The sequence below is a fragment of the Pantherophis guttatus genome, chromosome 13 (genome assembly GCF_059756535.1).
Source record: "Pantherophis guttatus breed Tessera chromosome 13, ASM5975653v1, whole genome shotgun sequence".
Lineage (NCBI taxonomy): Eukaryota > Metazoa > Chordata > Lepidosauria > Squamata > Colubridae > Pantherophis > Pantherophis guttatus.
The window spans coordinates 5343484-5368047 of NC_142075.1; the positions used below are offsets into that span (position 1 = coordinate 5343484).

The following is a 24564-nucleotide window of genomic DNA, read 5'->3' on the forward strand; positions in this document are numbered from 1 at the left end:
TGTTGACAACTGACTTTCTGAAGGATCTTGAAGAATAAGATCTAGTCATTGATCAGGTTCAGGCAACAGACTTAACTTGGTTATTTAAGTAATCCATTTTCTCGACTTGTAGGGTTACATCGACGGTTGAGTATTGAATGAAGCTAATCCATGTTCTGGATTCATGCTGTACATTGATGCATAAATTAGAACGTCTGAGTTTGCATTCTACACTAAATCAGGAGTCTCCAACAATTGGCAACTTAAAAACCTGTGGATTTCAACTCCCAGAATTCCCCAGTCAGCATAGGTAGCTGGGGAATTCTGGGAGTTGAAGTTCACAAGTGTTAAAGTTACCAAGGTTGGTTACCCTGCACTAAATCATAGAAAAACTAAATTAGGTTAATATATGTTGCATGCTATGATGTCCTTAACTGTCCTGATTAAACATATTAAATAACTCCAAATTTCTGGAATTTTTTTCACTTTTATCAGCCCAGAGATTAGTCAATATGTCCTTTCTCTTCTTTTCTAAAATATTTCCTGCTCATTTGTCTAAGGGAAGAAACAGGATGGAGAAATGAGGTGACATGGCTTATTGCCATTCAATCTATTGCAATAAAGCTACAAATAGGCACATTGTTTTATAGGCTTTTATAGGTTTTATATTTCCGGCAGCAGAAGAGTGAGAGCTAAGTCAAAATCATTCAGTAATACGAGTTTTCTCTGAAGTGGTCATGAGGGACTTCTCCCGAGCTACCACTTTCTCTGAGAAGAGTGTTTGCTGTTGTTGTTTAATATTCAGGAAATAAAGTACCTGGAACATTTGAAGATATAATCAGGTGGATTAAAAAAAATAATTTGCACCTGCTTAGGTGCAAAATCTCTGATCCTGGGGATACGAACTTGGAAGAAATGCCAGTATGATTTGCTTAACACAGGAACAAATAATTGTCTATAGAAGTAGTCCTCACTTACCAATGGGCAACTCTGTTGCTAAGCAATGTGGTCCTAAAGTAAAGTATCATATGACCACATTGAAATATGATGCTTGTTTTGTTGCAGTCATTAAGCAAATGCCACATAGGGAAGTTTAATGTGACAGGACCATGATTTGAGACTTCTTGCTGGCTTCCCCAGTGACTTTTCTTGTTGGAAGTTAGTTGTGCAGGTTGTCCATAGGATGCTGTTGTAGCCCGCCAGCGGCCTGCGCGGATCGTGGCTGATCCCGACGAGGAGGAGGCTGGTATGGTGTCGCGCCAGCAGCCTGCGCAGCCGGCGCTCGCGTTGGATAGTGAGGAGGTTGAAGAGGATGTGGTGCCAGAGGCAGAGACTCAGCCAGGGCCTTCAGAACCTCCAGAGGCTCCTTCAAGTGGAGAGAGTGAAGTGGAGGAGCCTCTCCTCAATGCTCGAGCATGCAGGGCTGCCAAAAGGCAGGAGTGGCTACTCAGGAGGAGGAGGTCTCCTTGAGAGTAAGGCTTGAGGATAATTGGCCACTCCCTTAGCCTATTTAAGTCACACGCTGTTAGTAAGTTTCTTGCTAGAAACAACTTGTAATTATCATCAGAGTATTTTTGGAAAAGTCTTATCGTATCTTGTTTTCTGGGCTGGTTGCCAACCTTTGCTGGACTTTGGTTTATTCTTGCTACTTAATAAATTTGATAAGGACCGTTGGTGTGTGTCAATCTCCTTGGGAATCTGGAGCTGGGGCAGAACAGATGCTATGACTGTTATAAATGTGCAACAGTGGCAGCAAAGATGCTCTATGCACAAAAATGGGAAGATACTTTTATTCCCACCATGGATGACTGGCTGGAAAATTATTAGCAGAGATGGCTAAATTGACTGCTAATTGACTGATTAAAGAAAAGAACACAACTAACTTTGTTTTTACTTGGTAACTGCTTCTGGACTTTGTGCTTGAAGTTAAAAAAAATTAAAAGTTTGATTTTGGGTATTGCTGACTAGATAGATTTGTTGTTATAGGGATGGTTCGTATATATTATTAAGTGAAAGCAAAATTTGTGGCTGTAGGTTATTATCTTATTCTACTGCACTAAAAAGAGCCAAAAATCAATGTTTTTCTTTCTTTTTCCCCTTTTCCGCTATACTTTTTTCCTCTTTCCTTTTTCCTCCACTACTTTCCCACTATTTTCATTTTTCTTTGTATATTTTGATAAACTAAGAAAATTTGGAACTTGGGGAAAAAATTAAATAAAATGTAAAAAGTAACAAAAAAATAATAAATAGGCAACAATTGTCAAGTGTCCAAACCACCAGATTGTGACTGTAATTATGCTGTCACAGCTACAAGTTTGAGAATCAGTTGTAAATCTCCTCTTTTCAATGCCATTGTAACTGCCAATGGTCACTAAGCAAGCAGTTTAATAGAGTTGGAAGGGACTTTAGAGGTCTTCTAGTCCAACTCCCTGGTCAGGAGCAGGTGTCCAGTCTTTTCTTAAAAACCTCCAGTGATGGAGATTCTGGAAGCAAGCTGTTCCACTGATTAATTGTTAATTGTTCTGACTATCAAGAAATTTCTACTTAGTTCTAGGTTGCTTCTCTCTTTGATGGTAAGGGAGGATTATTTATCTGGAATTTTATGTTTGAAATCTTGCAAATTACCCATTCTCAAACCAGAGTTGACAATCTTCCATGAGGTTTTAGGTACTTTCAGGCAGGACTGTTAAAGCCCCATGAAATATGACATTCACATGATGTATCTATTTATCACAGTTCTATCACTCAGTCTATCACTGCTCTCAGCTAGTAGATAGATAGGTAGAATCTGGTATTTTAAAACCCAACTAAGGAAAAAGAAAAAGAAGAGAAAGAAATAGCAGTTTACAAGCTGTGTGAAACATAACAGGGATTTCTGAAGCAATGTTAGATCAGTACTACCAATAAAATAAACTTAATGGTTCTTGAGATCAATTCAGTGATCAATATTTGGCAAAGGTAACCCATATTGTAAGAACCATTAATCAGAACAGACAGTTAATAAAAATTTCTATCAAATTTAAGAAGGCCCATTCTTGTTAAAAACCAAACAGGTAAGAAGATGTTTTAAAGTTTTATGTTTGCAGAAATCCAAATTTCCGATGTGATACAACTCCATTGCAGAATGACTATCCATAAATGGTTTCTGGGGTAAATTAAATTCCATATCAGATTTGTTTTTAAATATGAAAATATTTTTGACATTGATGGACACTCTCACAGATATACTGCCATTCATCTGAAGAATATGTTGTTAATGATACTTAGCAGAGAAACAGCAGGTCGGAAAGGAAAGACAATATCTTTCATATATTTAGTACATCGTGTTTCAGAATTGTTGAACTTTATGAGATTGCTAACATACACACACACAATACCTACACACACACACACACACACATACACACACACACACACACTCATTGTTCTATTCTCCATCCACTTACTCAGGAATCTTTGTTTTGATCCTGAATTGAATCTTAATAACAACTTTAACAAATGTTCTACCCTTTGTATTCTAAGTTTGTCAAATTTGGTCCAAATTCCACCTTTTTAAATTCCTTTTGGAACAAGACTTTTATTTGAAGATATTGAAAACAACTTGGCATTTGGTTCTTGAGGTTGCAGAAGGTACAGAATAACAAAGGGACCTTGGAGATCTTCTATTCCAACCCTCTCCTCAGGCTGGAGACCCAATACCCATGATGGCAAACCTATGGCACACGTGCCGGAAGTGGCACACAGAGCCATCTCTCCGGGCACGCGAGCTGTCACCCGTTGCTCTTTCAGTTTCCAGCGCGCCGGTCAGCTGATCTTCACATGCATGGCAGCACCAGAAACCGGAAGAGAAGCTGTCTGGGGCACATGCACGTGCCGGGAAGATGATCTTCCAGTTTCCAGCATGCGCATGGGTACCAGCCATCTGGGCTTCTGGTTTCTGGTGCGCATGCATGCATGAAGACCAGTTGGCCATGCGCGCAACATAAACCAGAAGATGATCTTCCCGGTGAGCTCATATGCACTGGGCGGCTGCCCTTCCGGTTTCTCGTGTGCACATGTGTACCAGCCAGCTGGTCTTCGCGCATGCATGCACACCAGAAACCAGAAGATCAGGTGGCTGGCACACATGCGTGCTTCTGAAACCGGAAGATCAGCTTCCCTGTGCACACGTGCCAAGAAGGTTCGCCAATACTGCCCTATACCATTCCAGACAAATGATATTCCTGTCTCTTCGTAAAAACCTCCAGTATTAATCTGATGATACCTTTGTCTTTCTCTCTCTCTCTTTCTCTTTCTTGCTCTTAGGGTTCTGTGTGCGCGCAGCCTTGCCCATCAGGGACCTATGGGGTTAACTGCAGCCAAGAATGCCCCTGCCACAATGGAGGACAATGCGACCACGTGACAGGGGTCTGCCTGTGTACTGCAGGGTATATGGGAGACAGGTAGGCCTTGGAGTCAGATAAGGGGAACCCATTTTTCCATTCTTAAACCCCCCCCCCCAAAAAAAATCTGCTAATGTTTTATGTGATACTTACAGCCTTTCTGTACACTGAGAAAAATCGTCTTGCATGCACAATCCTTCTGGGATGCTAACTACTTTCAGATGCTGGGATGAGACCAGTGGTGAAATCTAAAATTTGTTACTACCGGTTCTGTGGGCGTGGCTTGGTGGTGGGGTAATGTGACTGGGTGGGCGTGGCCTTTTTTTTTTTTTTTACTTTTAAAACCATTTTTTCTACAACCTCTTCAGCGAAGAGGTTGTTAAAAAATGCTTTCAAAAGCCTCTGACGATCCCAGCTGAGTTGGCTGATCGGCAGAGGCTTTTTTTCTTTTAAAAGCCTCTGCCGATCAGGCAACTCAGCTTGGGTCATCAGAGGCATTTAAAAGAAAAAAAGCCTCTGCCGATCAGGCAACTCAGGTGGGATCATCAGAGGCTTTTTTTTTACTTTTAAAAACATTTTTTCAGCTGAAGAGGAGGTAGAAAAAATGCTTTTAAAAATTAAAAAAAAAGCCTCTGATGATTGTGCGGCTCAGCTGGGCATGGGGGGGCAGGGATTTTTGCTACCGGTTCTCCGAACCACCCGCCGTCATCGCTACCGGATCAGGTGATCCGGTCCAAACCGGGAGCATTTCACCCCTGGATGAGACTGAACGGCAGAATGGCCTGCCTCATGAAGACCAGCTTAGGCTTCGTAGATCAACATCTCAGGGAGACGTTTTAACAAACAGGCAATTTCAATCAGTCCATCAGAATAGAGCCGGAAGGGACCTTGGAGGTCTTCTAGTACAGAGTCCGTGTGTCAGCACTTCAACCTGCATTTACTCTAGTGCTGACATAAGAAGGAGAAGAGGGGGCAGCTGGCAAGAGGACGCTTGACATTTCACCTACTTATTTTCCTTGAAGATAATATCCCCTAGGAGATGAGATGGGAGGGGGCACATTCCTGGGAGCTGAAGTAGCAGATATGGGGAGAGTGATTTGGAAGAAGGCCAATGAGACGCAGAGAATTGGGGAATGGAAAGGGAAGGTTTGGGGTCAGAAAGTCAGAGTTGGCTACGCCACGATCGGGGACAGATTGCCGTGCTTAATAAAATGAAAGATTTCTTCAAAGACTATCTGTTTGGAAATGCAATTTATTTTTATTGAGATGACATCGAAACCTGACACCGTGACAATTTGCCATGGCTAACTCGCTACAGCCAACTTGCCATGGCCAACTTGCCACAGCCACCATGCCGCATTCAACTTGATGCAGGACATTTATTTATTTAGCGTATGGCTGGTCACACATTATTAAAACACTTCATTTTTACAGGTTAAAACAATTAAAACAATTAGAAAAAGAGCAGTAAGAAAACTTAAGAGGAAAACAGAAGCAACATTTCAGAATTTAATATCAAGTTTGGAGATCCAGTCAGTAGCTGTTGTTGTTACGCAGAGGAAGTCCCTAAAATCTCCTGGATACCTTCTGTTAGGGCATTCCCTCACTATATGTTGGAGAGTCTGTCGGGGGCCCCCGCAATCGCATTGTGCTGAAGGTGTCTTTCCCCATTTATACAAGAAGTTGCACACACCCCATGAGTCGTTCTAATTCTATTGTATGTCACCCATATGTGTCGGGGTAGATTAAATCCTGGAGGTATACTATTAGGATTAATATGCTCAGAAGGACAACTTTTTTTTTTTTTTACTTTAATTTATATGCCGCCCTTCTCCAGAGACTCAGGGCGGCTTACAATGTGCTCAGCAATAGCCTTCATACTTTTGTATATTTTATACAAAGTCATCTTATTGCCCCCACAATCCGGGTCCTCATTTTACCTACCTTAGAAAGGATGGAAGGCTGAGTCAACCTTGAGCCTGGTGAGATTCGAACTTGCAGTAATTGCAAGCAGCAGATGTTAATAACAGTGCTTTAGTCCACTGTACTACAGGCTCTTTGACACAGGACAAGAGCTGCCCTAACATCAAAGAAATGGTGGAATAGAGTCATTAAAGAAAGGATGCAAAAGGAGAGGCAGAATGAAATGTGAATGGCAAAAATTAAAATACTTTTTAAAAATCTATTTTAAATAATTAAATAGAATCGTTAAATTGCCCAGTGGCGAGTTGGCCATGGCAAGTTCTCCCATTCTGCCTAGTCCAACCCCCTGCTCAAACAGGAGCCCCTATACCTGTGATGGTGAACCTATGGCACGCGTGCCAGAGATGGCAAGCAGAGCCCTCTATTTGGGCACGTGCGCCAGCTGCTCTTCTGGTTTCCATTACACATATGCATGCCGACCAGCTGATCTTCACGCACGCTGTAGCGCCGGAAATCCAAAGACCAGCATGCCCACTGGCCACCTGGTCTTCAGGATTCCAGCGCTCCGGCGCGTGCACATGCATGCACACGCACATGTTCTGGTTTGGGCACTCTGTGTCGAAAATGTTTGCCATCACTGCCCTATACCATTGCAGGCATTTCTGTGGCATTTCTATTTCTGCATCTGTTCTGCCCCAGCTACGGACCCCAAAGAACGGAGCACACACAAAGTCTGTACAAACCTTAATTTACTAAATTAAATAAGTTTTTTTTTTCCAAACAAAGGCTGTTAATTAACTTTCTTTACAGCCTACAAGAATGCAAAGAATAAATAATCTTAATCTTACCATGGTTGGCAGAAAGCCCAGAAGCAATTTGCAAAGAACTAAGATCAAGGCACGAAGGAGAGTGAACGAAGTTGTTCCCTGCAAATTGCTTCAGTCGGTGTTCCTCCTTAAATAGGCTAAGGGAGTGGCCAATTAGCCCCAAGCCTTACTCTCGAGGAGACCTCCTCCTGAGGAGCCACTCCTGCCTTTTGGCCACTCTGCGTGCCCGTGCATCGAGAAGAGGCTCCTCCTCTTCTTCCTCTTCACTTAAAGGAGCTTCTGGAGGTTCTGAAGGCCTTGACTGAATCCTCACCTCTGGCACCGCATCTTCTCCAGCCTCCTCATTGTCCGACTCGAATGCCAGCTGCATAGGCTGCTGGCGCAGCACCACACCAGCCTCCTCGCTGTCAGAATCAGCCACCAGCTGCACAGGCTGCATACGGGCCACAGCAGCATCCCAAATGAACAGTAGGATTGGTTCAGTGACAAAATATGTACATTGGTAGATTGTTGCACAGATGGTGCTCAACTTGTGACTGCAATTGAGCCCGAACTTTATGTTGCTGAGCGAGACATTTGTTAAGTGAGTTTTGCCCCATTTTATGACTTTTCTTGCCAGAGTTGTTAAGTGAATCACTGCAGTTGGTAAGTTAGTAACCTGGTTCTTAGGTGAACCTGGTTTCCCCCCTTGGCTTGGCTTGCAAGAAGGTCGCAAAAAGGGATCATGTGACCCCCAGGTGACTGCAACCGTCATAAATATGAACCAATTTAAATATATTTTATGATGAATTGTATTTTACAATGCCTATGTTAATGATATCACAATTGCTTGTATGTACATTGAGAGCTTACACACTGGAAACAAATCCCTTGTGTATCTAATCACACTTGGCCAATAAAGAATTCAATTCTAATCAGTTGCCAGGAATCTGAATTTTGATCACATGACCATGGGGAGGCTGCAACGGTCGTAAGTGTGAAAAATGGTCATAAGTAACTTTGAACGGTCACTAAATGAACTGTCGTAAGTAGAGGACTATCTGTACTGTTGTCTCAGATGAAATGATTTAAGGATCCCACAAGGCTTTAGAAAACAGTCCTTGGGCAGTTAAGCTGTCAACTCTGGTCCACCAATGTCAATAAATTTATGTCCTAATAAAAACATTAATTTTTAATTGATCACAAGACCCTAAATCGTTTATGAGAAACGTTGTCAGTATAGTAAGGGATTGTTACTCAATCCGAGATTCTTATTTTATTTCTTTGAATGATTTATCTGTCATCCCCAGCTAACAAATTCTCAGGGCAGCCCACATATCTTAGAGAGATATAGAAGTATAAATAAACAATCACATCAAATGGAAAATCGCACCGTTGGGAGATAGGAGGCAACAAGCAAAAACACAGATTGGATGGGAATCAAACGAAAGGCTCAGAAACATTTTCCCCAACCCCTAATTTACAAAATATAAAAGGATTTCTGATTTTTTTTCCTCCAGGAAGCAGGTAACAGAGGAAGAATATTTAGTAGTTGATGCAAATCTTCCCGAAATTTGTATTCTTGAACCAATATATCAATGGAAATTAGTTATTTTTTAAAAAATTAATCTCAAGTTCTCTGATTTTTCAGAGCAGCTGTTCAACAGTAATTAAAAATTATATACAGGCAGTCCTCAACTTACAACACTTACAAGAATTCATTTAGTGACCATTCAAAGTTACGACTGCACCGAAAACAGTGATTTATGACCATTTTTCACACATATGACCATTGCAGCATCCCCATGGTCACATGATCAAAATTCAGACTCATATTTATGACGGCTGCAGTGTCTCAAGGGTCATGTGATCAGCTTTTGTGAACTTCTGACCAGCAAACCAGGGGTGAAATGTAAAATCTGTTACTACCGGTTCTGTGGGCGTGGCTTGGTGGGGGGGGTAATGTGACTGGGTGGGCGTGGCCAACTTTTTTTAAAAAAAACTTTTCAAAGCATTTTTTCTAATGGGATCATCAGCTGGGATCGTCAGAGAGGCTTTTTAAAAAATACCTCTCTGCCGATCAGGGAACTCAGCTGGGATCATCAGAGACTTTTCAAAGCATTTTTTTTATCACCTCTTCGGCCAAGAGGTTGCAGAAAAAAATGCTTTGAAAAGCCTCTGAGATCCCAGCTGAGCTGCGGGATCATCAGAAGTTTTTTTTTTTTTACTTTTAAAAGCATTTTTTCGGCGGAAGAGGTTGTAGAAAATATGCTTTTAAAAGTAAAAAAAAAAAGGCTCTGATGATCGTGCAGCTCAGCTGGGCATGGGGGGGGCGCAGGGATTTTTGCTACCAGTTCTCCGAACCACCCACCACCATCGCTACCAGATCGGGTGATCCGGTCCAAACTGGGAGCATTTCACCCCTGCAGCAAACTCATAGGGAAGCCAGATTCACTTAACAGCCATGTTATTAACCTAACAACTGACATAATTCACTTAACAACTATGGCAAGAAAAGTTGTAAAATGAGGCAAAACTCATTAAACAAATGTCTCACTTAGCAACAGAAATTTTTGGCTCAACTGTGGTCGTAAAGTAGAGAATTACCTGTATTACAAAACATTCACAGAACCGTCCATTTCCATGTGTGGAAATGCTTTCAAGAAAATTGTGTACAAAAACAACCATTTAAACGAAAAGCACATTCAGAGCAGTGTACTCCAAAACACAAATTTTAGGATGTTTTTTTTTGTTTTGTTTTTTTGGACTGGAAAATAAATTGATAAATCTGGCACGCTTACAAAAATTGCAAATAAGTTAACAGCCTTTTTTCACGCTTGCTTAAAAGCAATAATCTGAAATGATCAGTGAGATTTCTGGTGGTGGCATTAGAAGCATCTGGATTCATTGTTCTTGGCTCTCCGGAGTTAAGAAAAGTTGTGATCTTGAAATGTATTCAAAAATTCCTATTTAGACAAGATTTTTTTTTATTTGTTTGTTTTTTATTCATTTATTTGTATCCTGCCTTTATTATTTTTGCAAATAACTCAAGGTGGTGAATATAATCAATACTTTTTCTTTCTCCTATTTTTCCCCACAACAACCCTGTGAGGTAGGTTAGGCTGAGAGAGAGGGATTGGCCCAAGGTCACCCAGTCAGCTTTCCTGCCTAAAATGGGACTAGAACTCAATGTCTCCTGGTGATTGGCCCAAAGTCACCCAGCCAGCTCTACACCTAGACATACATACACCCCCCCCCAATAACTATTGTGGTCATTAACCAGCAGATACACAAAAATACAGACAAACACACATCTGCCACAATATACTATATAATGTTCAGTTTACCTGTCTATATTTTATATTTATTATTTATATTTTTGGATGCCCAAACTGGAAGTCAAGAAACTGTGCGCCCTTGAAGTGGGAAATTCGCCGTTTGAAGGAGAGCAAAAGCAAAAACAAGCAGCCTTTTTCCTAAATGCTTCATAGCTCTCCTGGAAATGAGTCGCATTTTTCCAGAGAGATATTATCGCTTCTAACATTTTCATTGGCAACAATCCCCATTTTTATTATTAGTTAGGTTGCTGAGGGTTTTTTTTTTAATGTCCCTTATAAAGTATAATGGATTAAATTTAATTTAATTTAGATATTTGCAGCCATAAATTTAACAGGGAACACTCTGTGTTTACAGGATATGCAAATGCATTGCCGTTGCATCAATTAATTCCCTCAAGAGTAAGCCATGAATTTTAGCTTTTTTTCCCCTCTATCCTGCAGAGTTCTTAGTCTGTCCCCTGTTTGCCGAAAGAACATGGCTCCCTATTCATGAGATAAAGTTTTAAAGCCAAAACTCTTGCAATTCCAAATTTCATGTCTCGCTGTTGTTAAATTTTTAACCAAAACTTTCAATTAAATTTAGTTAACAGACACCCTTTGTTTTTAGATCTCTTCGTGCTTTTATTTTACCTTTAAAACAAAACCAATGAACCAATTGATCTTTTTTAAAAATGAGACTTCTTGGGGTTTTTTTTATGTAATACAATCTCTTTTCTCTTTTACCATTCTAAACCAAAACTCACTTCTGAGTGACCTTTAAATAATTTAAAAATATTCCTTCGAATAGATTTTTTTTTTTTTTTAGTAGCACCCCAGCTGGGAGCTCTGTCTTGTGCTCCTTTAAAGATAGCTTGTAAATTTCTGCCTAGTAAATGAAGACAATAAAGCATGAACGTTGAGGTAAATATTTGATTAAAACAGTCACTAAAATGTGGGAAGCGAACTGTGGTTTTGCTTCTGGTCAGTTGGGGACAGTTGTGTATTTTGAATAATTTCACAGTTTAGATACAGATACAGATTAACGGAGTTGTAGGTCATTGTAGACCTTGTAGGTCATCTAGCAACCCCCCACCCAAGCAGACCCTACACCATTTCTGACAAATGACAGTCCAGTCTCTTCTTGAAGGCTACCAGTGATGAAGCTCCCACAACGTTGGAAGGCAACTTCTGTTCCATTGGTTGATTGTTCTCACTGTCAGAAAATTCCTCCTTATTTTCAGGTTGAATCTCTCCTTGATCAGTTTCCACCCATTGTTCCTTGTCTGGCCTTCAGGTGCCTTGGAAAATAGCTTGAGTCCCTCCTCTCTGTGGCAGCCCCTCAAACATTGGAAGCCTGCTATCATGTCTCCCCTGGTCCTTCTCTTCACTAGACTAGCTAGACCCAGTTCCTGCAACCATTCATCGTATGTTTTAGCCTCCAGTCTCCTCAACATCCTGGTTGCTCTTCTCTGCACTCTTTCTAGAGTCTCAACATCTTTTTTATAGTGTGGTGACCAAAACTGGATTCATTAGGAGAGGAGCAACTTAGAACTAAGGAGAAATTTCCTGACAGTTAGAACAATTAATCAGTGGAACAACTTGCCTCCAGAAGTTATGAATGCTCCAACACTGGAAGTTTTTAAGAAGATGTTGGATAACCGTTTGTCTGAAGTGCTGTAGGGTTTCCTGCCTGGATAGGGGGTTGGACTAGAAGACCTCCAAGGTCCCTTCCAACTCTGTTATTCTATTCTATTCTATTCTATTCTATTCTATTCTATTCTATTCTATTCTATTCTATTCTATTCTGACCTTCTGACAAGCAAAGTCAATGGGGAAGCCAGATTCACTTAGCAACCATGTTCCTAACTTATCCATTGCAGTGGATCCACTTAATAACTGTGGCACAAAAGGTTGTAAGGTGGAGGAAAATTCACTTAATAAATGTTTCAGTTAGCAACATAAATTTTGTGCTCAGTTGTGGTCGTAACTCGAGAGCTACCTCTATTTCCCTTGTTCGTACACAAGGTAACAATCATCTTTGTAGTGTGAATGCAACGCTGTCGTGGGTGCCCACATGGAGGAATCACCCCAGGCAAGATGTCTTGTGTCACATGACTATAGAAAAGGGAGGGGCCGCCCTCCTTCACTACTCCTCGATCTTAATTTCTTTACAAATTCTCTAAGTGTCGTAAAAAAAAAAAACAAATTAGCATTAAACAAAACTCTTAAAAGCATCCACGGAAAAACAACACAATGGAAAAAATGCACAATCAAATAAAAAGCTTGACGATACGCACCGGGTGCAAAGCCAACTTGCTAAAAAGCAATAAAAGTTAGGAAATATTGCACTACCCAAGCTATAAAACCAAAGGTAGGCTAATAATAATAATATTTTTTTTAAAAAAACAGTCACTTTGCAAGCACTTATAATGAACCAGTGTGTGATTTTTTTTCCCCCTTTTGTTTGTTTTTGTTTTCCTACGTATTTTTTTTACTGGTGTGTATGAAATCGGGACCCGAAGCATTTAAAATGTGTCGAGATGCGACATCCTTTATTTCCATGTAAAATAGAAAGATATCATTTTTATACGAATGGGCCGGCCACCAGTCTTACCAACATTCGTAAAAGGAAGCAATATTTGTTACATGTATATAATGTGTTAAACAAAGCATGGTAGTGTTTAATATTTTGTGAAATTGTGGCCATTAATTCCACTGCTGACAAGTATATTAACCCAAGCCGAAATAATTATGCACTTATTATTAAAGCTCCCAAAGAACGGCTGTAACGTAGCTCTCTCCAGATAAGGAGGATGAAATGGAAAACTGAACGAGAATCCGGGCAAGGGGATGCATTCGGTCGTGGTATAATTTAACTGAGCAGCGTGTTTCACCCCTAATGGTCTTTCAGGATTGATAAGATAGGAAGTCAGACATTTCCACTGTGTGAAATTCATTGGTGGAGTGTATTTGATCTTTCCCAAGGTAGCAAAGGGATAAACCACAGAGAAGTGAGGCCTGGGAGAGCAAAGGGCTACTAATTATGTAAATGGATGAAGGCACCGAGGTTTGATTTTTTAAAGAGACTAGATAGTGCCTATAAATACCGGATGATATAGTGAGGTGTCAGCAGCCCATTCATCTAGATGAGCATTGTGTTTTTCTGCTTAAACAAGCAAAGTGCGCTTGGAACAGGTAACAGCGGGGTGGGCGTGTTTCTTCATCAGCCAGGAAAAGTTGCCAACTGCAGGATCCAATCCGAGTCTTGTCACTGGCACCAACGATTTATTCTTCCAAGCTTTCAGGCTTGTGCTGGAGCCTATCCTCTGCTCGAGGCTTGTGCTGGAGCCTATCCTCTCCTCTTTGAAAAAAGAGGAGACAAGATGGCTCAGGGGTTAAGACGCTGGGCTTGTCGGCTGGAAAGCCAGCAGCCCAGGTTCGAGACCCGAGCACCATGTGAGGGGTGAGCTCCCGTCCTCGCCTCATCTCCTGCCCACCTAGCAGTTTGAATGCATGCAAATGCGAGTAGATAAATAGGTACCACTTCGGGGGAAAGTAACGGTGCTGCATCACATCATGCTGGCCACATGGCCGCGGAAATGCCTTCGGACAGCGCTTGCTCAGTGGCCTTGAAACAGAGGCCAAGGACTAGCAGAGTAAAATCCGTAGGGATGCCTTTTTTGCTCAGGAACAGACTCCGATTGGATCCTGCAACATTGTCCTGGGACACATATATTTGCCTTTGTTCGTGTGAGTTTACAACTCGCATTGGTACTGTAGTCAGGACGTTTGAGGACTGTTCAGATCCAAGGGCCAGAAGGCTAGGTGTGAAAGCACACACACATGTGTGTGCACACCCACAACAGAGCTCCAGAAAGGAAGCAACCTGCAAGTGCTAACTTCAAAGAGTAAGTCACAGAACTGACTGATATTCAATTCTCAGAAATGATGAAAAAAGATGGCAGGGCTGCCGGCTCAGTGGTAGCCTAAGACGGGGTCCCCCAACCCCTGAGCCACTTGCACAAGCTCCACTTGTGCGAGTGGCATGTGTGCGTGCCTGCTGCTTGTGCAAATGGAGTTGTGGTGTGCACGCACGCTTCTTGCACAGAGACATCCTCTCTTCCTCCCCCTCCCCCGCCGCCACTACCGCCGGCCCACCAAGCCACAAAGATTGGTGACCGCTGGCCTAAGAGATATTTGCAGTAAGATGCTACTTTGATATAATTTGAATCAGAGGAATCGAAAAGTTCATTTTGAGAGGAAATGGGCCTTTTAAAGATGATAGATATTCAGGACATACCTGTAAGGTTTTCCCGCATTCCATAAAACGCACCCAAAATTTCCTCCCGGTAGAAAAACTGCATCCCATAAAGCCTAGAATTCTGGATCTTAACAAAGTAGCTTTCCAGAGGTGGATCTGTTTTGATCCATTTACTTTGATCCATTTACTCCTTCGGCAGTGAATTTCCATGTTTAATTATCTAAATATGTAAACCAATTTTTAATTAACTTCGGCCCAAACATTAAAAGTAATCTTTCTGTTTTAAAAGGTAGCAGAAGACTGTTCTACCAACTAAAATGCCTTAAAATCTCTATCACAGATGATAAACTCAGGCAGAACTATGTAGTATATAGCAGCTAAAGTAGTTGATGTTTTTCACAGCCTGTTTGCTTCTGGTCAAAATTATATTAAATTAAATCAGCCGCTGTATATTTTTTTTCCTATTAAGCAATTTTATGGCTGCATTTTTTTTCCCAGGCAAGCAATATCTGCTAAAATATTTTCTCTCTTATTGTCATATTTTAACGCTTTGTATTCTGTGCAAAATGACTGACAAAAAAAGGCTTAACAGTTATCTTCTCTGCAAGGCAATTGCAGTAAACATTTTAATCAGTGGTGGTATGTCTTGCTTGCCTTCAGACGTTGTGGCTGCTCCATCCCTGGAGGGTTTTAAGAAGAGATTGGACAGCCACTTGTCTAGAATGGTATAAGGTCTCCTGCTTGAGCCAGGAGGTTGGACTAGAAGACCTCCAAGGGCCCTTCTAACTCTGATATTTTGTAACCTGAGCTGTGGTGGCGCAGTGGTTAGAATGCAATATTGCAGGCTAATTCTGCCAGCTGTCAGGAGTTCGATCCTGACTGGCTCAAGGTTGACTCAGCCATCCATCCTTCCGAGGTCGGTAAAATGAGGAGACAGATTTTGGGGGGCAAAGGCTGACTCTGTAAACCACTTAGAGAGGGCTAAGTAGGGAGGGAGGGAAGGAACGTAAGGGAGGGAGGGAGGGAGGGAGGGAGGGAGGGAGGGAGGGAAGGAAGGAAGGAAGGAAGGAAGGAAGGAAGGAAGGAAGGAAGGAAGGAAGGAAGGAAGGAACTGGAAAGCTGAGTCAACCTTGAGCCAGTCGGGATCTAACTCCTGGCAGTGGAAATGCAGAATTAGCCTGCAACGCTGCATTCTAACCACTGTGCGGAAGGAGGGAGGGAGGGAGGGAGGGAGGGAAGGAAGGAAGGAAGGAAGGAAGGAGAAAAAGGGCAATATCACGTCACAGTGCTTTCCAGCCCTCTCTAAGCGGTTTACAGAGTCAGCCTCTTGCTCCCAACAATCTCATTTTACCCACCTCGGAAGGATGGAAGGCTGAGTCAACCTTGAGCCTGGTGGGATTGGAATTGCCAAATTGCAGGCAGGCTGGCAGGCAGCAGAAGTAGCCTGCAGTACTGCCCTGTGACCACTGTGCCACCCCGGCTCTTCCGCATTCCATTCCAAAAATGGTCGTCCGCATTGCTATGATGAAGATCCAAGTCTTTTGCAGGGCCTTGCAGGTTTCAAAACACTGAGGCGCTTCAGTCATGGATTTATATGGTCTAGGGGAGGCTATGTCATTACTCAGGGGGCTGCGCTGAAGAACGAAGGAAATTCTACAGTAATAGCCTTTGTAAAGATTACTGTCCTTTATGGTCAGACAAGCTTGGCCTGTCCCCATTTACTGTGGCTGATGGTCATAGCCTTATGTTAATTTGCACATTTCCATGTTAATTAAACCCAGCGACTTCTAAAACACATATTTAAATGTTTATCTTGGGCCACCAAAGAGCCAAGGGTTGTATGGCCACCCTGGGAGAAATGCAAATCTGGTTAGGTTCCAATGAGCCTGTTGGTACATAAGATGCAATTTAGGCCAAGAGAAAGAGGAATTTAAAGAGATCACCATCAGGTTTCAACTAGGAGTGGTGCGGTGGCCTAGAGGTGGAGCGCTCATCTCACAATCAGGAGGCTGTGAGTTCGATCCTAGGTAGAGGCAGATGTTTCTCTCTCTGGGCACAATGAGAATTTATCTGCCGAGAGAGGAGAGGAGAAAGAAGAAAGGAAAAAGGAGAGGAAGAAAAGGGAGGGGAAAGAGGAGTAGAAGAGAAGGTTAGAAGGGGGGGAGAAGAGAGGAGTGGGGGAAGGGAAGAAGAAGTAGGAAAGAGAAGGAGAGGAAGAACGAAGAAAGGAGGAGGAGAAAGAGGAAAGAAAAGAAAAGGAGAAGAAGAAAGGTTGGAGTAAAGGTAAATGGTAAAAGAGCAGCCCCGAAAAAGTAAAAATGAAAAATGAAAGTTAAAAGATAAGATGAATGAAAAATGATGGATAAATGACTGTACATGTAAATGTGTTTATGAGAAATAAAAATAAATATATTTTGGAAAAAAAAAGAGAATATATCTGCCGAACAAAAATTCCTCATCGGCGACAGGAAGGGCATCCGGCCATTAAAACATTCTACTAGCTCCATTCAGTTGCCCAAACTCCACCCCGCAAGGGATTATGGGGAGGGGTCATTAAAAGATGATGATGACCATCACTTTTCAACTAAGGGCAGAAACTCAATCATTCCAGAAGCTTCACCTCTCCCTTGGGAGAAGGAGCGTGAAGGAGAACCTTGGTCTCCAACCTTGTTCGTTTAAAGGTTATTTCTCAGTGAGGGGAAAATAAAATGATTTTCATCGGAAACCAAGGAATGTTGCTAATGCAACACACTCAGTTTCTTTGTACATTGGCAGACCAGATCCAATCAAGTCCATTTCTCTTGGACAGAGTGTCCCATATCATCCTGTAAAAAAGAAAATGCTTGTCCAAACTTGAGAACTTTAAGACTTGTGGACTTCAACTCCCATGCTGGCTGGGGAATTCTGGGAGTTAAAGTCCACAAGTCTTAAAGTTCCCAAGTTTGGAGACCCTTGGTTTAGAGGACATTCAAAGTCCCTTGAGCAGGGGTGAAATGCTCCCAGTTCGCACCGGATCGCCTGATCCGGTAGCGATGGCAGCGGGTGGTTTGGAGAACCGGTAGCAAAAATCCCTGTGCCCCCCCCCATGCCCAGCTGAGCCGCATGATCATCAGAGGCTTTTTTTTTTTAGTTTTAAAAGAATTTTTTCTACAACCTCTTCGGCCGAAAAAATGCTTTTAAAAGTTAAAAAAAAGCCTCTGATGATCGTGCGGTTCAGCTGGGATCGTCAGAGGCTTTTAAAAGCATTTTTTTCTGCAACCTCTTCGGCCAAAGAGGTTGTAAAAAAAATGCTTTTAAAAGAAAAAAAAAGCCTCTGACGATCAGGCAACTCAGCTGGGATCGTCAGAGCCTTTTAAAAGCATTTTTTCTACAACCTCTTGGTTGTAGAAAAAATGCTTTTAAAAGTAAAAAAAAAAAAAGTTGGCCATGCCCACCCAGTCACATTAACACACACACCCCCACCAAGCCACGCCCACAGAACTGGTAGTAACAAATCTTACATTTCACCACTGCCCTTGAGCAACGGGTGCACCTCCACACTATTCTCAACTTCATGCCAGAAACAGCATGCTGGGTTAATCTAACAACCTATTATACCATGTCTGAGAACATCAGAAATGGTTTCATGCCGGTCAAATCCCATGCAACATGGACAGAGTATAGTTGATTGGGGATTTGTGTTAGATGTTGTATGGAGCCAACTCTCGTGGCTTCTGATTGATGTCTGGTTTAGCCCCGTGTTTCTCAACCTTGACCATTTAAAAATGGGTGGACCTCCCCTCCTCTGGACACCCCCTGACTACAGAGTCATGGATATTCTACCAGCCCAGACTTGGAAGTCTTTTGCAAGTCCTGGACCAACAATCCCTACTCACAGTCACTCATGCCTTAGTCACTTCCCATCTTAACTATTGCGACGCGCTCTACATGGGGTTGCCCTTAAAGAACATCTGGAAGCTTCAGCGGGTGCAAAATGCAGTGGCCCGCATGGTTTTGTGCAGACCTCAGTGTGCATATGTATCACCTCTCCTGCGGGAGCTGCGCTGGCTGCTGATTTGTTTCTGGGTGCAATTCAAGGTGCTGGTTGTCATCTTTAAAGCCCTTCATGGCTTGGGACCAGGTGATCTGAGGGACCATCTTATGCTGGTCACATGTATCTGACCCCACCAGAGTGAGGAGGATAGGAATGTTGCGGGTCCCTAGGGCCGTTATGGCAAACCTATAGCACATGTGCCAGAGGTGGCGTGCAGAGTAGTGGTGGGTTGCCCCCGGTTCAGACCGGTTTGTAAGAACTGGTAGTAAAACTGGCAGGAAGCCCCATCCACTGCCCCGGATGTTGTCAACGGCAATCTGCACATGCACGATCCCATTGCGAACCGGTAGTAAAGGTAAGTAGAACCCACCCCTGATGCAGAGCTCTGGCATGCGCACCGTCGCCCCAAGTCAGATCTCTGTGGCGTTACTTTCGTGAGCATCGGTTTCCCTGCAAATGACGAAACAGAAGCTCACGAAAGAAAAAGATCTTATCTCTTGCCATGCTGCCGGTGTTGGGATGCCCCGCCTCCTGCCGGCCAGTTGGTCTTCGGGTCTCTGCTGCACATGCACGCATGTCTGTGCATGCGCGTGAATGTCCGCACATTGGCACGCACGTGTGCACCTTTCCGTTTGGGCATGCACACACAGTTTGGGGACTCGGTGTCTAAAAGGTTTGCCATCACTGCCTTAGGGGGTGAAATCCAGCAGGTTCGGACAGGTTCTGGAGAACCGGTAGCGGAAATTTTGAGTAGTTCGGAGAACCGGCAAATGCCACCTCTGGCTGATCCCAGAGTGGGGAGGGAATGTGGATTTTGCAGTATCCTTCACTTAGAGTGGGGTGGGAATGGAGATTTTGCAGTATCCATGCCTACGAAGCCACGCCCACCAAGCCACGCCCACAAAACCGGTAGTAAAAAAAATTGAATTTCACCACTGGAGATATACCTGGTGGGACCCAGAAGAAGGGCCTTCCCCATGGAACATCATCCCCCCAGAGATTAGAATGCTCCCCCCTTCTGACATTCTTCCGGAAGGCGCTGAAGACCTGGGTCTGCCAACGGGCCTGGGAAACGCAGAGCGGGATGGAGTCCATTCAGTGGCTCGTGTGATGTGATGTCGCCAGAGCGGGGTGGGTGGGGTGATTTTAGTATATTAATTTCTTATATGACTCTTCTTTTATTAGCTTTATTGTTTTTATATGAGGTTTTATATTCTGTAAAGCGCCTTGAGTCTCCATGTGCGAATAGGCGCTAATATGAATTCAATCAATCAATCAATCAGTCGTCCTCCAGAGTGACTACCTGATCCTGAGTCCCTGATGTTTCTTCGTAGGTGTCAGGAGGAGTGTCCGGTGGGGACCTTTGGCTTCCAGTGTATGGAGAAGTGCAACTGCGAGAACAGAGCCAAGTGCTACCACGTCAACGGAGCGTGCCTGTGTGATCCGGGCTTTAAGGGCATCCATTGTCAGGAGCGGATCTGTCCCGAGGGATACTACGGGCTGAAATGCAACAAACAGTGTCCGTGTCATGCTACTAACACAGTCAGGTAGGTATTTGGTACTTCTGCAAAAGGGGAAGATGTAGCAGAGGTCTTCAAACTTGGCCGCCTTCCTTCCTTCCTTCCTTCCTTCCTTCCTTCCTTCCTTCCTTCCTTCCTTCCTTCCTTCCTTCCCTCCCTCCCTCCCTCCCTCCCTCCCTCCCTCCCTCCTTTCTTCTTTCCTTCCTCTTCTCCCTTCCTTCCTCCCCTCTATCTTTCCTTCCTTCCTTCCTTCCCTCCCTCCCTCCTGCCTTCTTTCCTTGTTCCTCTCCCTTCCTCCCTTCCTCCCTCCCTCTTTCAGAATCTGCCCCCCCCCCACATGCTTCTTCTGAGAAATCCTCCCTTGCAGTAGAGCTGTTACAGCTGTTACAGAAAAAAGGGTGTGGATTTATTCTCTGTAGAGTCTAAGGGCAGAACAAGAATCACTGGGTGAAGGATCGACAGAGGGTGAACCTTCTGATGATTCAGCATCTCTTCAGGTACCCTGAACCTTCTGGACTCTTGTCCAACCTTCTTCTTGGAGAGGTGGGGGCTCCATCATTTTCAAGACAAAGACAGCCATTTGTCTGGGATGGCCTGAGGATTTTCACACTGCGTATGGGGGCTGGAGAAGAAGACCTCAATGGTCCCTTCCTATCCTATCTCTCTGGGAACTTTCTCTTTTCCTGCTTGCTTACCTTTCTTTTCTCTGACTGAGAAAGCTCACGGTAAATGCAAATCAGTCCATGATGGGTTTTTTGACTTTGACCCTTGGCTTCATCTCATTTCTTTTCCACATCAGATGATCTGCATTGAATGGATGCACCACCTGGTCAACAGGTAGAGGGGGATTTCAACAGACTGGCATTCTCGACATCTGATGGATGTCTGAGCTCAACGGAGCTTTGTTGTTGTTCTTTTACTTTGCACTAGGCAGTTTTGTACATTCATAAAAGTTGGTGAACTCTTTCCGATCTTCTGCAAGTGATCATTCTTGTGTTGAGCCTCTTTTCCATTTCTGCCATATTTGATTATTTCAGAATAGCTCGACTCTCTCAACCCCAATTCAGACAAGCATTTATAATTTATCTGACCTTTTCTGCCATTCCAGATTTACATTCCAAAGTGACCCCTTTCAACCAGGAGACAAACAGCAAGGTAGAAGTTTTAACAGAAATCACTCAAACTCTGTTTGGAATTAAGCTCCTGTCTCAAAGATTATAGAGTTGAAATTCCCTTTAAGATGGTGGTATGATTGGTGCCTTAGTTATATGCCTTTGACTCCACAAATCAAATAAAATCAAGCTCTTTTGCTAAAGCCTGATCATCTGACACAGGCAATAAGCTTTCTCCATCAGAGAGGTTAGCTAGGAAAGGGAAGGGAAGGAAAGGAAAGGAAAGGAAAAAAAGGAAGAAGGGAAAGGAAAGGAAAGGAAAGGAAAGGAAAGGAAAGGAAAGGAAAGGAAAGGAAAGGAAAGGAAAGGAAAGGAAAGGAAAAAGAGATGAAGGGAAGGGAAAAAAGGAAGAAGGGAAAGGAAAGGAAAGGAAAAAGAGATGAAGGGAAGGGAAAAAGGAAGAAGGGAAGGGAAGGAAAGGAAAGGAAAAAGAAAGAAAGGAAAGGAAAGGAAAAAGAGATGAAGGAAAGGGGAAAAAGGAAGAAGGAAAGGAAGGAAAGGAAAAAGAGATGAAGGAAAGGGGAAAAAGGAAGAAGGAAAGGAAAGGAAAGGAAAGGAAAAAGAGATGAAGGAAAGGGAAAAAGGAAGAAGGGAAGGGAAGGAAAGGAAAGGAAAAAGAGATAAAGGAAAGGGAAAAAAGGAAGAAGGAAAGGAAGGAAAGAAAAAAGAGATGAAGGAAAGGGGAAAAAAGGAAGAAGGAAAGGAAAGGAAAGGAAAGGAAAGGAAAGGAAAAAGAGATGAAGGAAAGGGAAAAAGGAAGAAGGGAAGGAAAGGAAAGGAAAGGAAAAAGAAAGAAAGGAAAGGAAAGGAAAAAGAGATAAAGGAAAGGGAAAAAAGGAAGAAGGAAAGGAAAGGAAAGGAAAGGAAAGGAAAGGAAAGGAAAGGAAAGGAAAGGAAAGGAAAGAAGGAAAGGGCGTTAGTAGAAAAATAATCCCAGTTCTTCAATGACACATTTCTCCCTCTCAGTTTTGCACTTATGCATGCTAATTTTCTGTTGGAGAAGTCTTAACAACTGTTAGATGCATGTTCATTTCGAAGGAGCCAACCTCTGCCACACATCCTGATGCTATGAACTGCTTATCTTCATAATCTCAACTTTATTTTTAGGGACATGAGCCTTTGTGTCCATTTACTGTAGCTTCACTTGATAAAACTGATTTTTGCGCTCTCATTGTGTTCATTCATGTAAGAAAAAGTACGCGTTGCCCCACTCTCGTTTCGCAGCTCAAAGCACCGAGAGAATTTGCGTTCAAGCTAAAATCCAATATAACAATTAAAATGATTCAAACTAACAGGTAAAAGGAACCCTCTCGACTGAAAAAGCCTGGATAAAAAGGACAGGTTTTCAGACTGTTCTTTAACGAAGAGCCAAGCTCAACTTCAGTGGGAAAATCGTTTCATTATGTAGTCGCTGCAAAGGGGAAAGGGGAAATCTATCCGTGTAGAATATATTCATGGAGGGACCTACAATATGCCTTCTTGAAGATCTAAGCAAGTAAGATCAGCAGTCTCTATTGGAATAGCAGTCCAAAAGATAATTACTTCAGATGTCCCAGGCTTTATATACTAACCAGTATCTTGAATACTGGTCCCAGGAAGCAGCATATAAAATTCTCTGCATTACGGACAGAATTCAGAATAACAGAGTTGGAAAGAACCATGGAGGTCTTCTAGTCCAACCCTCTGCTCAAGCAGAAGACTCTATACCCGTGATGGCAAACCTATGGCACGCGTGCCCAAAGTGGCACACGGAGCCATGTCACCTGGCACGCATGGCGTCATCCGTTCCTCTTCTGGGTTTCTGGCGCGTGACAATCAGTTGGCCTTTTTGCACGTGGCAGTGCCGGAAACTAGATTAGCTGGTCTTCCATTTTCCTGTGTGAGCATGCGCGCCGGCCAGCTGATTGTCATGTGTGCATGCATGCCAGAAACCCGGAAGAGCAGCTGGTTGAAACCGGAAGTTCAGTAGCTAAAACCAGAAGTTCATTTTTGGGCGCACGCATGAGCCCTGGGCAGCTCCTCTTCTGGGTTGTGGCCCAGGTGCACACACTCCCTTTTTGGCACTCAGTGTTGAAAAGGTTCACCATCACTGCTCTATACCATTCTGGACAAGTGGCTGTCCAGTCTCTTCTTAAAAGCCTCCAGTGATGGAGCACCCACAAATTTTGGAGACAAGCCGTTCCACTTATTAATTGTTCCCAGTGTCAGGAAATTCCTCCGTAGCAGGGGTGGGTTCTACTTACCTTTACTACCGGTTTGCAATGGGAGCGCGCACGCTTCAGTGTACATTAGAACTATAAAAATAAAAACAGACATTCCTTACATTCTATATAATTGAAATTGAAAACCCGATATTGCACCATACCATAGAATTCAATATGATTACTGCCCTGGGATAGAAGCTGTTTTTCAGTCTATTTGTCCTTGTTTTTATTATCCTGTACCGTCTGCCAGATGGTAATAGTTCAAAAAAAAAAAAGGGTGAGATTCAGGATGAGATGGATTTTTAAGAATGTTTTGAACTTTCTTAAGGCAGCGGGAGCTATAAAGCTCTTCCAAAGAGGGAAGAGGGCAGCCAATGATCCTCTGGGCAATGACGTTGACCCTCTGGAGCGCTGTCCTACCTGCCACTGTGCAATTGGCAAACCATACACAGGTGCAGTAAGTTAAAATACTCTCTATAGTGCAGTGGTAGAAGGTCAGTTTTCCGTTCAGTTGTTTCTAAAACCTTTCCAGAGGTTTTCGCCAGCCATGCCTTTCTTGACAGTTTGCCTGGTGTACTTAAGGGATAACAGAGTTTCCCTACCCTCATTTCATGAATTGTTGCATCCGTTAAGGAAACCTGAAGTTTGGATTGCATTCTTAACGAAGGCTAGGTAGGGCTTTCAAATTTCATATAGGAATAAACGACCTTCTTAGCATTTATTCCCCCAGTATAATATTTGCATTGTATGCTTCAGATCTAGCCAGATTTCTATTCACGGCTCGCTTCTTTTGAACTTCCTATCTGTTTGTACCTGCTTTCTTGCCTTGAAACAGTCTTGTCTCCAGATGGTATCTGCAGCTCTTAATAAATGAGTCTAGTCACTCAACTGATAAAATCTGTCATTCCGCTCAGCCTTATCTTGGTCCTCGGGGGACAGAAGAGACAGTGGCAGCCATGGATCCATA

The 24564-nt window shown here is 42.9% G+C and overlaps 1 protein-coding gene across 4 annotated transcripts in view; it reads left to right on the forward strand.

The window, feature by feature from the left end:
- The window catches only part of MEGF11 (multiple EGF like domains 11), a 726402-nt gene that overhangs the window by 457167 nt on the left and 244671 nt on the right, over positions 1-24564 (forward strand). For all 4 annotated transcript variants that reach the window (XR_015729726.1, XM_060694754.2, XM_087877753.1 and 1 more), the window contains exons 9-10: positions 4285-4421; positions 20036-20248. Coding sequence is in view for 3 of the 4 variants with exons in the window: in XM_060694754.2 (XP_060550737.1) it covers positions 4285-4421; positions 20036-20248 (350 nt within the window). In the remaining variant the exon portion in view is untranslated. The remainder of the gene's footprint in view (positions 1-4284; positions 4422-20035; positions 20249-24564) is intronic.